This window comes from Ursus arctos, unplaced genomic scaffold, assembly GCF_023065955.2.
Source record: "Ursus arctos isolate Adak ecotype North America unplaced genomic scaffold, UrsArc2.0 scaffold_34, whole genome shotgun sequence".
NCBI lineage: Eukaryota > Metazoa > Chordata > Mammalia > Carnivora > Ursidae > Ursus > Ursus arctos.
Genome location: NW_026623030.1, coordinates 7,086,833 through 7,101,384, shown reverse-complemented (window position 1 = coordinate 7,101,384; position 14,552 = coordinate 7,086,833). Strand labels below are relative to the sequence as shown.

Genomic DNA, 14,552 nt, shown 5'->3' with positions numbered 1-14,552 from the left:
GTCCCCAGCTCAGTTCGCTCCTGGTTGTGTCCCTGGCGTGAATGCATAGCTCCCTTAGGGCTCTCACCGTGATCATGCCTAGAGCTCTCTAATGACAACGTGCACAGTGGGTAAAGGGGGTGCAGTGGGCACTCGGCCAGAGCCCTGTTGTGTCTCCTCGGAAGCAACGTGTCCTTTTCCTTCAGAGCATTTCCCCTAATTGAAACATCCGCTCCTTCTCTGGGGTTTATGCATCCTCCCTCCCTCTTGAATGTAGCAGGACAAACAGTTCAGCAGTTTTTATTCAGAATGACTGAATACAGTAAAGGATTCAGACTAAAGTATATCAGATGTTGGCTATCTGGGGCTTCTTTCTAGAGAAAAAGAAAAAAAGACACACTTCTGCCTTAAACAGTCCTCAGTACAGTTAGGTAGATAAACCATATGCGTAAAGAGAAAAATGGACATGAGCGTATACAAATGTTAGAAAGTCATCGAGATGAACATTTAAGATTAGCGCACTTGACACACATGACGTGTTTTATACCTGGACTTTTTTAAGAAGGGAGTAAGTCAGTATAAGGCAGTAGCCCGTGCTAATCAGATCGTGAACATTAAATAGAGAATGGAATCGGGTCAGTAGTGGTAAGAACTGGCTTCTTAGCAAGAGGTAGGGTTGAATCTGGGGCTTCAAAGAAAAAGAGGTGGGAATTACACAAAGGTCGGAGAGGTCCAAAGTCATACGGGGATTTGAAAGGAGTGGAAGGGTTTGTTCAACGTCAAGACATCAAAAAGAGTGAAGAGATTGGACAGACAGGGAAGGGCTTGGAAGCCAGGTTGAAAATGTGAACTTTACCCTGCGGAAGGGAGGAGGAGCGTGAGTCATCAAACTATATCATCCCGGTGAAGCGAGATACAGCCTAGAGCAAGGTGGCAGGAAAAACCGAGAGGAAGGGTGTTCTGCGATCTTTGACGTGCACAAGGGTCACGGAGTCGCTGGGGATACTGCGGTTCCGAACCACCTGCGGGTACAGCTCAGCTGCAAATCCTCATTCCCAAGGTCTGCAGGTGCTGCTACTGCTGCTGGTCCGAGGACCCTCTTCTAAGTAGCCTGGATCTTAACCCGCCGCACGTCAGAACTGCCTGGTCCTTTGTCACCGTATCAGTAATATTTTTCTCCTCCACAGTAGTTTTAGATCATTATATGAGCATCCGGAAGTAAATTTCAGTAACACAGGAGAGGAGTTTCTTGCTAACCTTTGACAGAGTTCCAACTTGCTACATTTTCACAAACAAAATAATTACAGATACTTTTTAATTACATTTAGTTGGTGCTTTTTCTCAGATCTCATTGTTTAAAGGTATTTAACAGAATGGTTTTCATCTTTTCATGATCCCTTGTCCCCTCTCAGGATCTACGCCATGGTCATAAGAACTCTGTGACGTTTGAGTCATTTTAGTGGGGTAGCTGACAGCAGTTGAACGGCTGTTTTGTGCCAGTATCAAGCAGAAGGGGGATCTAAATGACAAGAAGAAAAATGTTTCTGCAAACATGAATATCCTCAGCTGTAGCAGGAAGTAATGGGAAAAATCAAAGTAAATTGCTTTTTAACTACTTTTTTACAGAGTCCATATCATTATGGTGACTTTTTATAATTATAGTTCGGTATTGTCTTGCGACTCTGTATCTAGTGTGAGTGAACTGTCTCCAGGTTTGACTCTTAAATCTGGTTAATTTTTCCATTAAAGTGGCCGTGGCATATTTAAGAAGACAATTTTACTAACCCTTTAAAATGCAGTCATACAAAATTCTGTGTATGATTTAGAAGACCCTTTTAAAACTCATCTCTCTCTAGAAACTATCTTAGGAGCTCCAATTTGAAGTACTTCTAAAACATGCTGGAAAATACACTGATTGAACCAAAGACTAAGGCAAGAGCCTGGCAGAAATCGACTGCTATAGATTTCTCTTTCATTCCTTTATGCCTTAGAGAGTCTTTCAAAGAACTGGGGGACACATTCACATTGAGGGGGGAATTTTCACATCTTATTTTCACGGCACACATTTGAAATGCATGAACTCACGATACAATTCAGCATCAGTAACGATGCAGAAGGGACTCGTGGAAATGTTCAGTGATGCCTCTGGGGTCTTACTTAGATCATTAAGTATCAGAGCCGGAAGGAACTTTGAATATCCATCCTGGAGATTAGGGATGGGAACAAACTTGACATCTTTGCCTTTGTCATTCGCATCTCTGAACCGCTTATTTTTAATAACGTTCCGTAAGGTACTCCCACCGCTTCCTTTGGAAGGCAGTCTTTAATCACATTATCAAGAACTTTTGATGTATTTTTTAACCACATTTCATTGTTTCTACGTATACTAGTTATTACCATCTGAATCAATTCACCCACCTACCTCCACCCTGTTTGCATCCTGTTTGAAATTGGTTGCTTCCTAAACTCTAACTATAGCCAAAGGCTCCATATTTAGTTTAATTTTCTAGCCCCTTTATTTGGAGATGATTGGTTTCTGTATCACACGTTCAGTATTTTATGTCTCCTGCCAAGAGGACAGACCATCTCTGAATCAAATTAGGGTATCCTACGCAGTGTCAGGGAAGCAGCTCGTCTCCCCACCGGGCCCACCTGGTTGTCTGGGCTATGGACCAGAGCCCCCTTTTCCGGAGCTGCAAACTCTCTCACTCCGTCGTCACAGAGTCTTTCTGCCCCTTTCCTGCTAGATGGGCGGGAACTCACTGAGTACTTCGGAGGCGCTCTCCACTCCGCCAAATTCAAGGCCAGCAAGGACTGAGCCAAACTACAGGCCTCAGGCAAGCCAGGCCCCTCCCTGGGGCCTCCCACGGTTCCCCAGCTCCCAGGGGGGCCCCTCCTATGGCACTTGCAGGGTTGTCTGCACTCTGTCCAAACTCCTCCCCCTCGGGAACTAGCTCTGCCCCCAGCCAATTCACCCACCTTCTGGTGGGCACAGAGGAGCACCTACCGTGGCTCGCGGGACCCACTCCAGAGAGGCCCCAGGCAGATCACGGTCCGTTTGGCTTCTCTGGAGCCTTGCCACCCACCAGGCCATGGTTCTGCAGTCCTTCTCCAGGGGCAGATGACTCTCTGACAACTCCCACGGCAGGCGGTGCCGTCACAGACTCACCCACCACCACCATGGCTGAAATGACCTCATTCCTGATGCGGTCCTCCTGCCACTTCCTGTCTCTGAAAGGAAATCCCTACCGTCAGCGGACCCACTCTTGCCCCTTCCTGTATTCTGCTTGAGGCTTAGCGGCACCAGGGGGCGCCTCTGTTGCAGCTCTAAGGGAGGCCTTGGCTGTGGAGCTGGGGGGCCTCGTGCACAAGGGTGCATGGATGAAAGGCCGCCAAAATGTCACCCCAGCACCGGGCCACCATCCTGGACCACTGGGGGCAATCTTTAGCTCTTCAGGAGGAAGGAGATACAATGGCCAAGGGAATTAAGTGATCTTAATGTGTCTTTGGCCTCCCTCTTGCCCATGCTGGAAGCATCTCATGGGCCTGCCATGCAGGCTGGTGGAGGGAGCATGTGGAGATGGGAGGTGACACCTGTCTGGCACTGTGCAAACGCCCACAAGCATTAGCGCATTAGAGGAAGGCCCATCATCACTTTACTTCAGCAAAGGAACCCAAACCATGCAGGGCGGGGCAGGCAAGGAAGTTGGCCGTGTCCCTTTAGTCTGAGGCACATTCACTCTCCCCAGGGCTGGAACCTCACCCACAGCCAGGAGACCAGGGGCCACTCAAAGCCCTCCCTCTCCTATACGTTCTCCTTCGCTTTGAAGCCGTTGCTGCCCCCTCTGTCTCCAGAGGTAGTCCTTGCTCACCAGCTCACCAGTCCCCATGTCCTCCTGTGTCTTGGAAATCTCCACAGTGTCCACTATGGCCTGGGCCTCTCCGCCACCTGCTCACTGACCTCTTCCAGCTGCGGGAGGAGGGGGGGGAGCAGACATTCATTCGTCGAACAAGGATTCAGGGACCAGGCCTGCGCTAGGTGCTGGGGACACCTGGGCCAACAAGACACAGACTTGCCCCGTGGGTCTTGCATTTTGGAGGAAGAAATAGATAATAAACGTAAGCAAGTGAATGTGAATCATGTCAGGCCGTGGCAAGTGCCACGTAGAAAAATAAAGCGTGGTTGGCGTGGCAATTTCAGCTGAGATGGCCAGGGCGGCCTCTCTGTGAGAAGGACAGCAAGTGCGTCCGCGTCTTCCTCCACGTGCAGATACAATGTGACTTCCTTTCCCTCCACGCTCATCTCCCGCCCCCCCGCGTGTGTTCTCCAGGTGCGCTCACCAGATGAAGCCTGCTGACACGCGCACACTCACGCATAACTTTCAGATCTTATTAGGAACTCCCCGCACTAAAGGAACATCTCTGATCGCCCACGTTGTGTTTACACTGCAACATGGCCTTCTGCTACTAGCTCAGCCTTGAAGGAAGCCCCGTGCCCCTTCCCAATATCTGAGCACCCCCTCACCCCCAACTGTGGTCAAGAGGGAAGAGGGAAGGCAGAGGTAAAAAAAGGAACAGGAAACGCAGCCTCAGCCCCTCAGTCGGGAAGGGTATGCTGTCTAGGCGGACACATACTCGGGGAAGAAGGGCAGAACGCACCCCAGCTCCCCCACCTGCCCCTGCCCTCCTGTGCTCCTGTGACTGTCCCATCCCCGGGGCCCACCGCCCAGGAGAAAGCTACCGAGAACACTTCTGAGCATGTGCTGGCTTTCTTTTCAGCTTCCTGGAGAGAATCGACAGTGTCAGTTTGGTGGACTACACACCCACAGACCAGGTATGTGAGGCAGAGCCCGCAGCCACCTGCTTGAACTCGGTGAGATGAGAGGAATTGTCAGTATTACTCACTGATGCTTTGTAAATGGATTAAGGGGCAAAATCTATAAAACAGCTACTTCCTGCAGTTGTGCCCACTGTCCCTGCATGTGCACAGGGTGTATTTACTGTGCCCTGTGATCTGGCCCCTGACTTAGCTCTCTAAAATGTACTAGATTTCTAAACTGCCAATACGGAAATAATTTAATCTGTGGAAATGGAACACGCAATTCCCATTCCTCTTGGAGCTGTCCACAAAAAGCTCAACCTTTGCTTCTCCAACTTCAGCCACTCTTCCCATTCCACTCCGGGCCCTGGCCTGGGGCACATACCACAGGCGTGCTCTCCAGGTGTGACTCAGAGTGTGGTCTTTGGGTCGCGCTGGATGAAAGTGCCCGCTGCCCATTTGTAAGTAGGAGGGAGGGACCTTCTGTGGCCCCTGGAACCTTTGGCCATCAGGCATCTACAGAGACTCGGATCCCCCTGAATTGCTCAGCTTAGGAGCCCCCAGACCCCTCTAGAGCTAGTGAACTCCAAGGAAGCTGGGGCGCTCCATTCAAACTGCCTCTCTGAGACTCCCCCCCCCGCCCTTGTCTGTGTCCCCTGGAGGGCCTTGGCTGTGGGCTCTTCCTGGTGGCTCTCTCTTCTCTGCCTCCCCTGGAAGCCTGAGCTCCTCTCTCCCCAAATCCGCATCTCTGTGAGGCTGACCCCAAGAACTCAAAATAATCCGACAGAGCAATCGAGCCTCCTGTCAGCTGCGCCTATGACAGGATGCCCTGGGACAAGTGCAGAAGTGATTAAAAAAAGAAAAAAATTCCTAAAGAAGATAAAAGCACAGCTATTATGTCTCTAAGACCAAACCAGTACATTAATTGTAACTTTCTGCTTTGGGGGGTGTGGGGTGTGGGGGGGGCAGAGTATCTGTCTGACTTTTTTTTTTTTTAAAGATTTTATTTATTTATTTGACAGAGATAGAGACAGCCAGCGAGAGAGGGAACCCAAGCAGGGGGAGTGGGAGAGGAAGAAGCAGGCTCATAGCGGAAGAGCCTGATGTGGGGCTCGATCCCATAACGCCGGGATCACGCCCTGAGCCGAAGGCAGACACCTGTCTGACTTTTTAAGTAGTATTGTCTCTCTCCCAATTGGAAGAAATGGTTATTTGAAAAACCTGGTTACTGCGGTGGCGTTCAGCGCTTTCCTTCTGAAGGAGAACAACGATGCCACTTGGTTTGTCTTCTTGTTCTCAGGACCTTCTCAGATGCAGAGTCCTGACATCAGGGATTTTCGAGACCCGATTCCAAGTGGACAAAGTAAACTTTCAGTAAGTCGTTGAGAGCAGACCTGCCGGAGACGGGGGGCCGGACGCCCCCCTGGCCGCCTGCTGGGGCCCTAACAGGGTCAGGGAGTCTGGCCTTCCTCCCGTGGGCCCTGGGCCTTCAGTCATCCCAAATGTGCCTCACTGCCCTTCTGGATAAGTCCATACACACACTGTGGCCCTAAAGGGCATGCAGTAAGTTTAGGGCCAGGAGGGCGGTGGGAGCCAGGGCCACCTGAGGTGACAACTGTGCAGTGGTGTTTGGGTAGGTCCAGAGCGGCCACTCAGGAGGGGGGGGGATGCCCCATGAAGTCCGGCCTAGTGCCTACAGGGTGAGGGCTGTGACCCCAAGAAACAACGGGGTGAGGACTCCCGGGCCCAGCAGTGATGCAGAACCTCAGAGCAGGGGGAGCCGTCTGCCGAGGCCACACAGGGAGCGGTGCCACCGGCCAGGGGCCATGGCAGAGGAGAGACACAGAGGGGGTCTCGCCTCAAATGACTGTGTCCCGATGTTCCCCCACAGCATGTTTGACGTCGGCGGCCAGAGGGACGAGAGAAGAAAATGGATCCAGTGCTTTAACGGTGATTGCTCTGCTTTCTCAACAATAGAGATGAGTTCTCAGACCCATTCCCGCTACTGCGCTTAAGCAGCTCTGAACCCGATCCTCTCTTCCCCGCCTTAAATGTGATCTCAGCCAGAACCGAAGCGTCCGACTTTACATTTAGCTTTGGCTCCTATGGGGACATTGCTGAAACACACAGCGCTTCCTTCAGTCATTCTCATAATCAGGGGGTGGAATGAGTAGCAGGTGGAAGCGGGCTTTAGCATGACCACACAGTGGCTCTCTGTCTAACGGAGGCGCTTCCCCTTCTCTCTCTTCTCCCACGAAGACGTCACGGCTATCATTTACGTGGCAGCCTGCAGCAGCTACAACATGGTGATTCGGGAAGATAACAACACCAACAGGCTCCGAGAGTCCCTGGACCTCTTCGAAAGCATCTGGAACAACAGGTGATAAAAAAATAAGAAATTCGTTGCACCTCCGAAAATTGCAAATTTTCTTTCATTAAAAGTACCACTCAGCTCACTTTCATTTTTCTTCTCTGGGTATATTCGTTCTTTCTGTCCTGATAAATCCAGAACCCTTAGCAGGATCTCTTTTGGTCCAGCTCATGTCTAGACACACCTGATATGGGGAGTATTCTTTGATGACGCTCTGATAGGGCTTTGTCCAGAAAGTTTAAATACCTGTTTTCGAAGCTCAAGGTTATATCTGGGGTTCAAACTGGTTTTGTTTGGTTTTTGAAATGTAGAAAGTACCATCCACAGATAACTAGATGAGCTCGAGAAGATCCCTTACAGGTCAAAAGCACAGCATAATCGAGTTTGAAATTGCTACTATTGCAAAGGGTGATTATTTTAGAAAGGATTACCCAGTAAATGCACACACACACACACACACACACACACACACACACACAATACACACGTATATAGTTAAAAATCAAAGTATCTTTTGAACGATTTAAGAAGAAATATCACCAAGGAGGACAGGAAACATTAAGCTGAACTTGCAAAACATTGGGTTTATCAGAGAAGTATTTCTCTATCAAAAGTGTGCAACAACTGTTCTCAGTGGTGTATTATTAAGACAATGAGAAAGGGAAAGAATCAGGAAATACTGGATTTACAGAGGAATACTTTGACATCATTAAAAATATATATATATAAATATATCTATGTTATATATAATATTTACACATATTATATATATCTATATATATATGTAAACACACACACAGTCACATGAGAAAATGACCACAATATTGTTAAATGAAAAAGCAGATTTAGAAACACCATGATCTTTTTATAAATATGTCTGAGGATAGGAAAAAACCTGGAAGTAAAAAGATAACAGTTCTAGTTATCTAGTTATGCCTCTGGGTGTAATTACATTCGATTTTTTTCTACACATTAGTTTTTCTATAATTAAAAATTCATTTTTACCAGGATTCTCTATTTTATGACAAGGAACAGTAAAGCTATTTCCATTCGGAGGAAGCATGGACTATGTTTCTACTTCATAGTAAGATTCCTCTGCAGCAATCATCAGCTTGATTTCTTTGAAATAAGAGAATTTACAGAGGCTTTGCTGATGCGCCTACTGAATTCATCTCAGCCCGTTCTCAGTGTCTGTTGAATAAAACAGAGAGAGAACCTTCCCATCCTTCACCGTCACTGTACCTGAGCCCCTCCCCTTAGCTTGTCCAATGCCGTGATCTTGACCGAAGTCTACCATCCTGCTCCACCCCTGGAGAACCTCGGTCTGCTCAGACTCAGTGCCGGAAGGACCAATACAGCTACAAATCACATTCTGTGTGATTGGCTAATGGCTCATGTATTTTGTTGTTGTTACTAACACTCTAACGTCTCGTTTTCCCACCCTCTATTAGTAAACTGCATCGCAAAAATCCAGGTGTGTTTATTGCATAAATAAACCTTAGCTTTGGTGCCAGTAAATTACATTCCCAGTAAAGATGAATTAGAAAATACTGAACTGCTGAATCAACTAGGTATATTTATTATAAGGTTTACTTATTATAAGAATGTCTTGCTTGCAGCTGGAGTAGGGGTCCACGAGATTGGTATATCAAAGAATTCTAAATCCTGTACATTTCAGGAAGATGGCAACGTTGTTCTTTTCAGCAAGTAACTCCTATGCTACGGGTACTTTCCCGTACTAGCGGATGTGAACTTTGCACGTTTCTCTTTTCAGGTGGTTGCGGACCATTTCTATCATCTTGTTCTTGAACAAACAGGATATGCTGGCAGAAAAAGTCTTGGCGGGGAAATCAAAAATTGAAGATTATTTCCCAGAGTATGCAAATTATACTGTTCCTGAAGATGGTGAGATTTCAAAACTAGTTTTTCCTGACTAAGGAAAATGATTGTGTTTTTTTTTTTTTAAAGATTTTATTTATTTATTTGACAGAGATAGAGACAGCCAGCGAGAGAGGGAACACAAGCAGGGGGAGTGGGAGAGGAAGAAGCAGGCTCATAGCAGAGAAGCCTGATGTGGGGCTCGATCCCATAACACCGGGATCACGCCCTGAGCCGAAGGCAGACACTTAACCGCTGTGCCACCCAGGCGCCCCGTGTGTTTTTTTTTTTAATAGACCTGTTACTATAGTTCAAACAGTTCTGATGATTTTAGGGAATTCAACTAATTTGAATCAATCCTCTGGACTACTGCCCCACCTTAAAGTACTAGCATATTAAAATGTGCTATTTCAGATTCCATGTGTAAAAATGTCAAGGTTTGACTTTCCATTCAAACTGAGCAAGAGGAGACAGGGCACTTTTGGGTGGGAGTATGTCATTGGCTGAATTCAGTTCTGTCTCTTGGTGCTTTGGTTGGGTCTGTCGTGAGCTGGGAACTGTAGCAGCCCTTTACACCCACTGTACCCCCCCTCACTGTAACCCTAGAAATAACCCTTTCTGTTATTTGCCTGTTTTCCTGTGGAAAGTGACCTTGAGAGAGGCAGTTTCTTGTTCAAGGTCACTCAGGTAGAGCCCCCCAGGACAGGCAGCCTCTGAACCTTCATGCCCAAGCCCACGCTTTCAGCCACCATGTCCACTTCTCATGTCCCCAGCAATGGCTCTGGCCACCACCAGGGTGGCCAGCCACCTGTGGGGTTCAGGGACTAGGGGAGGGAGGGCTCTCAGTGCTAAATCCCGAAAGGCCCCACCCTGGGCAGACCCCGTTTCCCACTGCTGCTCCTCGGTTCTCAGCGCACGCTGGGCCACCTGGGAGTAGGGACTTATTTGTGGTGAAATGATACCACTTCTTAAAATCTGAACCTCCGATTGGATAAAGCAGAACGAAAGGAACTTTCCTAGAAACTCAGGAAAACTCAGGTAGGAAGTAAAGAAAATTCACGGTGATCCTCACGCTAACCCCGGCCGGTCTGTTGGCCAGCCCACGGCCTAAGAGAAGCCCGCAGAGGTCGGCTGGCATTGCCGTCTCATTCCTCGACTGTGGCCTCCAGCGAGCCAGGCCTTCTTTCTTCTCCCGGGAGCCAGGCCCCAGCGCCCTGCGCCCTAGACAGTCAACACTCAGGCGTCCACTGTGACGTGCTCTTCCTTCTTTCCCTCCTCTCTGTCTTGGTCCTGGCCCTCGCTCGCCTCTTCTCAGCTCTGGATCTGGTCAAGACAGTGTCCTGCCCAGGCTCCCTACTCTGCTCCTCAACTTTCCAGAAAATTCTCTGAATTTCTGCCAAAATCTTTCTGAAACACAACCCCAGCCCTACTAATGATCCCTAACAACACGGGCTTAATCTCACCACATGCTGGAGCCAAACCTGGCCTGTCAGGAAATAGTACAAGCTGGGTTCCCCACCACAACCCTCCGTGGATCCCGTGCTCCCCTCCCTGCCTCCTCCTCCCTCCCCTCTGCACTGAGGCCACCCAGGCACCTGCCTGGGCCAAGCATGGCAGGTCTGCAGGTCATACCTGATTCAGCCCCTGTAGCGCTCCCCATCGCCTGCTCTGTGTGAGTAATGATATAATCCTAGTAGTTGCAACAGAGAAGAAAGAGAGTAATGAGAGCATGCAGTGAAGCCTAGATTTTAAGAAAGTAGATTTCAGGGGCCACAGAAAATATTGAATGATCCCATGAACTTACATTCTGCGTGGGAGAATCAGGTCACTACAGTTGATTTCATGTAAGGCTCCAAATGCCTGAGTCGGAGGTCAAACAGTGAAGGGGAGGTCTTCCCTAGAACAAGGCTAAGGAGAGAGAATGCAGACCAGACGAGCACAACCACTGCTAAAACCACAGCCTCTGGAATGTTCTCTCTCGCCCGAGCTCTGAAGGGGAAGGCAGCTGTGGGGTTGGTCAGTGTTCCATGGCATGCTTTCATTTTATCTGAGTGGGAGTCTTCCCCCACCACCAAAAACAAAAGCAAAACTTTCTTCAGAGGTGAAGGAGAGAAATAAAGTTACGTTTTCGCTTTTTGCCTTGCTGCAAGCGTCTTTCAGCACCGTGGGTGTGCGGTAGCCCAACTTTGTAATCCTCCTCTATTTTCCATGGAGTTGTATCTTTGTTTCAGACTATTTAAACTAACTTCCACTTGTCATTTTTACAGCAACACCGGATGCAGGAGAAGATCCCAAAGTGACACGGGCTAAGTTCTTTATCCGAGACCTGTTTTTGGTAAGCAGTTTGAGTCTTTGTTTTCCTAACAACTTAGTGTTGCATTGTTCTTTGCAATTTACATATTACTCACCCTTTCGTGATCTCATTGACTCTCCCCCCAAATTATGAGAGATGACGAAGGCGTTGCTTCCTCTCACTGCTGAGCTACACTGAGTTTCAGAGAGTTTGGACTTCTCACCTCAGGTCACGCAGCTTGCAAGCAAGAACAGGGAGCACAGCACTTTTCCCGCTGTGCCCAAGGCCCCAGGGAATGGCACTGAGACGAGAGAGACTGTGTTCACCTGTTGTATTTTCCAAAAGGAAAGAGACCTTTAACAGACCTCCCCCTTCATTCACCCAGAGGCTAATTCAGACAAATTCAGATCTTTCTCTTTTTTTACTTTTTATTTTGAGATGATTTCAAACTTCCATAAAAAGTAAAAGATCTTACACAATTTACGCCCACATACTCTTCACCCCAACTGACCAACTGGTAAAATTTTTCCACATTTGCTTTATTTATCCGTCCGTCCATCCGTCCGTCCGTCCATCCATCCATCCATCCATCCATCCATCCATCCATCCATTCATCTGTCCGTAGTCTCTTGAATAACGTGCAGCGTGGAGCTGCCTCTGAGTTTTTACTAGACTGAAACTAGTAGAAGCCACAGCACCAAGGACAGCAGGGGACACGTGGACCGTGTGCCTCTGGAGAGGTGCGAGGCAGCCCAGTCTGCAGCGGGCATGGTCCACAGCGTGCCTGGCGTTTCCGTGGGGATCAGGTGCCAGCCTGACTCCTAAGGGGAACTTTTCCTCTGCCCTCTTCCCACCACAACCCCTGTTGGTTGCCTCCTGAATCCTATACCGAGTGAGAAAGTAAAAAGGAGAAAAAAAAAAAAAAAAAAAAAAAACAAGTCCCCAAAGTGAGTTCTGCTGCACAGTGTTTCCCCGGAGTTGAGCAGGTAGCACGGGGAAGGGCCCTGCAGTGACCAAGTCCGGGAAGTGTTGTGTCAATCGAGTGAGACAGGTTTCTCTGCTGCCAGACTGTCCAGAACCTTTGCCGTGCTGGTGTGCATGGTGAATCTCTTCAGCCAGGTAGGTTAGTACGTCGCGTATCGCGGCCTCCTGTTTTGAGGAGCGTCTTGCAAGACCATAAAATAGAAAAACACATAAAAAGCGTTCCATAAAATGCTATTCTAATGAGAACTGAAAGTTAACTAAGCGTGCACATTATGCATTTAAAGATGAGAAACGGAGCTACCCCCTCCCAGCATGAACGGCCATGCCCCCACCATTCGGATCTTGGGCAGAAACCTTTTCTGCTCTAACAATGTACGCAACCTGGCTTGTATGCAGTTTGCAAGTCAGGGAAATAAAAGCCTAGGGGTTACTGACTTCCATTTTTTATGGTGGAATCTGCCTGGGTCAGTGAGTCCTCTGAGGAGTTTTGACCCAGGTTAGAAGACAGCAGGGCAGGCTGCAGACATGGTTATTGATCGGTATCGAAACAGGACAGGAGCAAATGTGGGCAAAACAATAACTTTGGCAATAAAAGCCCCTGAGACGAGAGAGGGAGAGGGACGTGGGGGGACCTGGCCTTGAGGAGAGAAAGGTGGGCTTGGGCAGAGAAGGGGGAAGGCTAAGGAGAAGAGCCCCTCAGTGAGAAAGGGCCAGGCACTGCGAGCGTTCTCCTTACCAGTCCTCACATGAGGACGGCACTGGCCACCAGGTTTGTCCCAGTCAGGGTCACTTCCTGCCACAACGGCGAGGCCCAAAACACCCCCAGAGCAGGAGGAGCTCAGAACGGAGGGAGCCAGGAGCCAGGAGGGAGGGCGGGCCAGGTGGTCAGCCCCCAGTGTCCCTCTGGTCGCCCTCAGACTGGAATCCACACCCAGACCTGGGCTGGAGGGGCCTCCAGGGCAGGCGTCGCCAGACCTTTGAGAGCAGAAGGTTTCAAAGGCAGAGCGTGAGGTCGGCACCCTGTGTCTTGATGCTCTGGCATCTGGTAGATGCCTGTGTGTTTGAACTGGGCTTCTCATCCTGGTATTTTATGAGCTCCCCTTCATTTTCTGTTACCCTGAATCTCATCTCCTGAGAGCGAGCCTCGGAGACGAGGCTCAGGTGGGCCAGTCAAGCAGAGTGTGGAATGGCCCAGCTTTCCCCGGCGAGCGTGTTTCTGTCATTCAAAATGAGAATGTTTAGAAACGTTAGAAAACGTTTAGTGTGTTTAGAGATACGCAAAGTGCGGCCACCTCTGTAATGGCTCTGGTTACGTCCGTGGGCTCCAGGCAGAGACACACTCTCCAAGCGGTGCGGAGGGAGGCCTGTTTCTCCCTCACCCACTGCGTGCTCCCCCCCCACCCCCACCGGTGCCAGTTCCCCCCCCAGGGCTGTAGGCCTCCAGAGATGCCTACTCCACACATTTCGGGTCCATCAGTCTTGTAAAAACTGTAATTGCTCAAGAGAAGCCCGACGATTGCTCAAAATAAGTCTGTCCTCCCGGGAGGACTTTCATAACCTGAGTAACATCTTCAGACAGCACGGCAGGGGTCTTGGTTTCTCTCCGACAGCCGATTCCCAAGATGCTTTGCAGGAAAAGGGGTGGGAGGGGAGACAAGGAGGACATCCAGGGATCCCGTTGGGCACCTACAAAGAAAGGTCCACGTGACCTCTGCATTCACCAGCTGAGGCAGTGAGAAAGCACCGCAGACTGGGGGCTTACCCAACATTTATTTTCTGACACTTCTGGATGCTAGAAGTTGCGATCAAGCTGTGAACAGCGTTGGCTTCTCCTGAGGCCTCCTCTCCCCCTTGGCTTGTAGATGTTCACCTTCTCATGGGGTCTCCACATGGCCTTTCCTCTGTAGTGTGCGTCCCAATCTCTCTTCTTTTGAGGACACCTGTCTTACTGGATTAGTGCCTGCCCACATGACCACATTTTAGCCAAAATTACTTCTTGAAAAAGAGAGCCTGTCTCCAAATAGTCACACTCAGAGATGCTGGGGGTTAGGACTTCAACATACGAATTGGTGTGGGGAGGACACAATTCAGCCCGTGACAGCCTCTCTCCACGTGGCCCCACTTAGCTTCCCAATGCACATGGGCATGTCACTCCATGATGTCCTTGTGAATCATGACCAGTCATGCCGCTTCTCCTCTGGGAGAAAAGCCACGAGCCTCCCACTGCT

The 14,552-nt window shown here is 49.2% G+C and overlaps 1 protein-coding gene across 2 annotated transcripts in view; it reads left to right on the top strand.

Annotated features, from left to right (window-relative positions):
- GNAL (G protein subunit alpha L) overlaps positions 1-14,552 on the top strand; it is a 143,146-nt gene that overhangs the window by 124,124 nt on the left and 4,470 nt on the right. For both annotated transcript variants that reach the window (XM_057305888.1, XM_057305889.1), the window contains exons 6-11: positions 4,759-4,813; positions 6,099-6,172; positions 6,690-6,748; positions 7,058-7,178; positions 8,944-9,074; positions 11,315-11,382. In XM_057305888.1, coding sequence (XP_057161871.1) covers positions 4,759-4,813; positions 6,099-6,172; positions 6,690-6,748; positions 7,058-7,178; positions 8,944-9,074; positions 11,315-11,382 — 508 coding nt within the window. The remainder of the gene's footprint in view (positions 1-4,758; positions 4,814-6,098; positions 6,173-6,689; positions 6,749-7,057; positions 7,179-8,943; positions 9,075-11,314; positions 11,383-14,552) is intronic.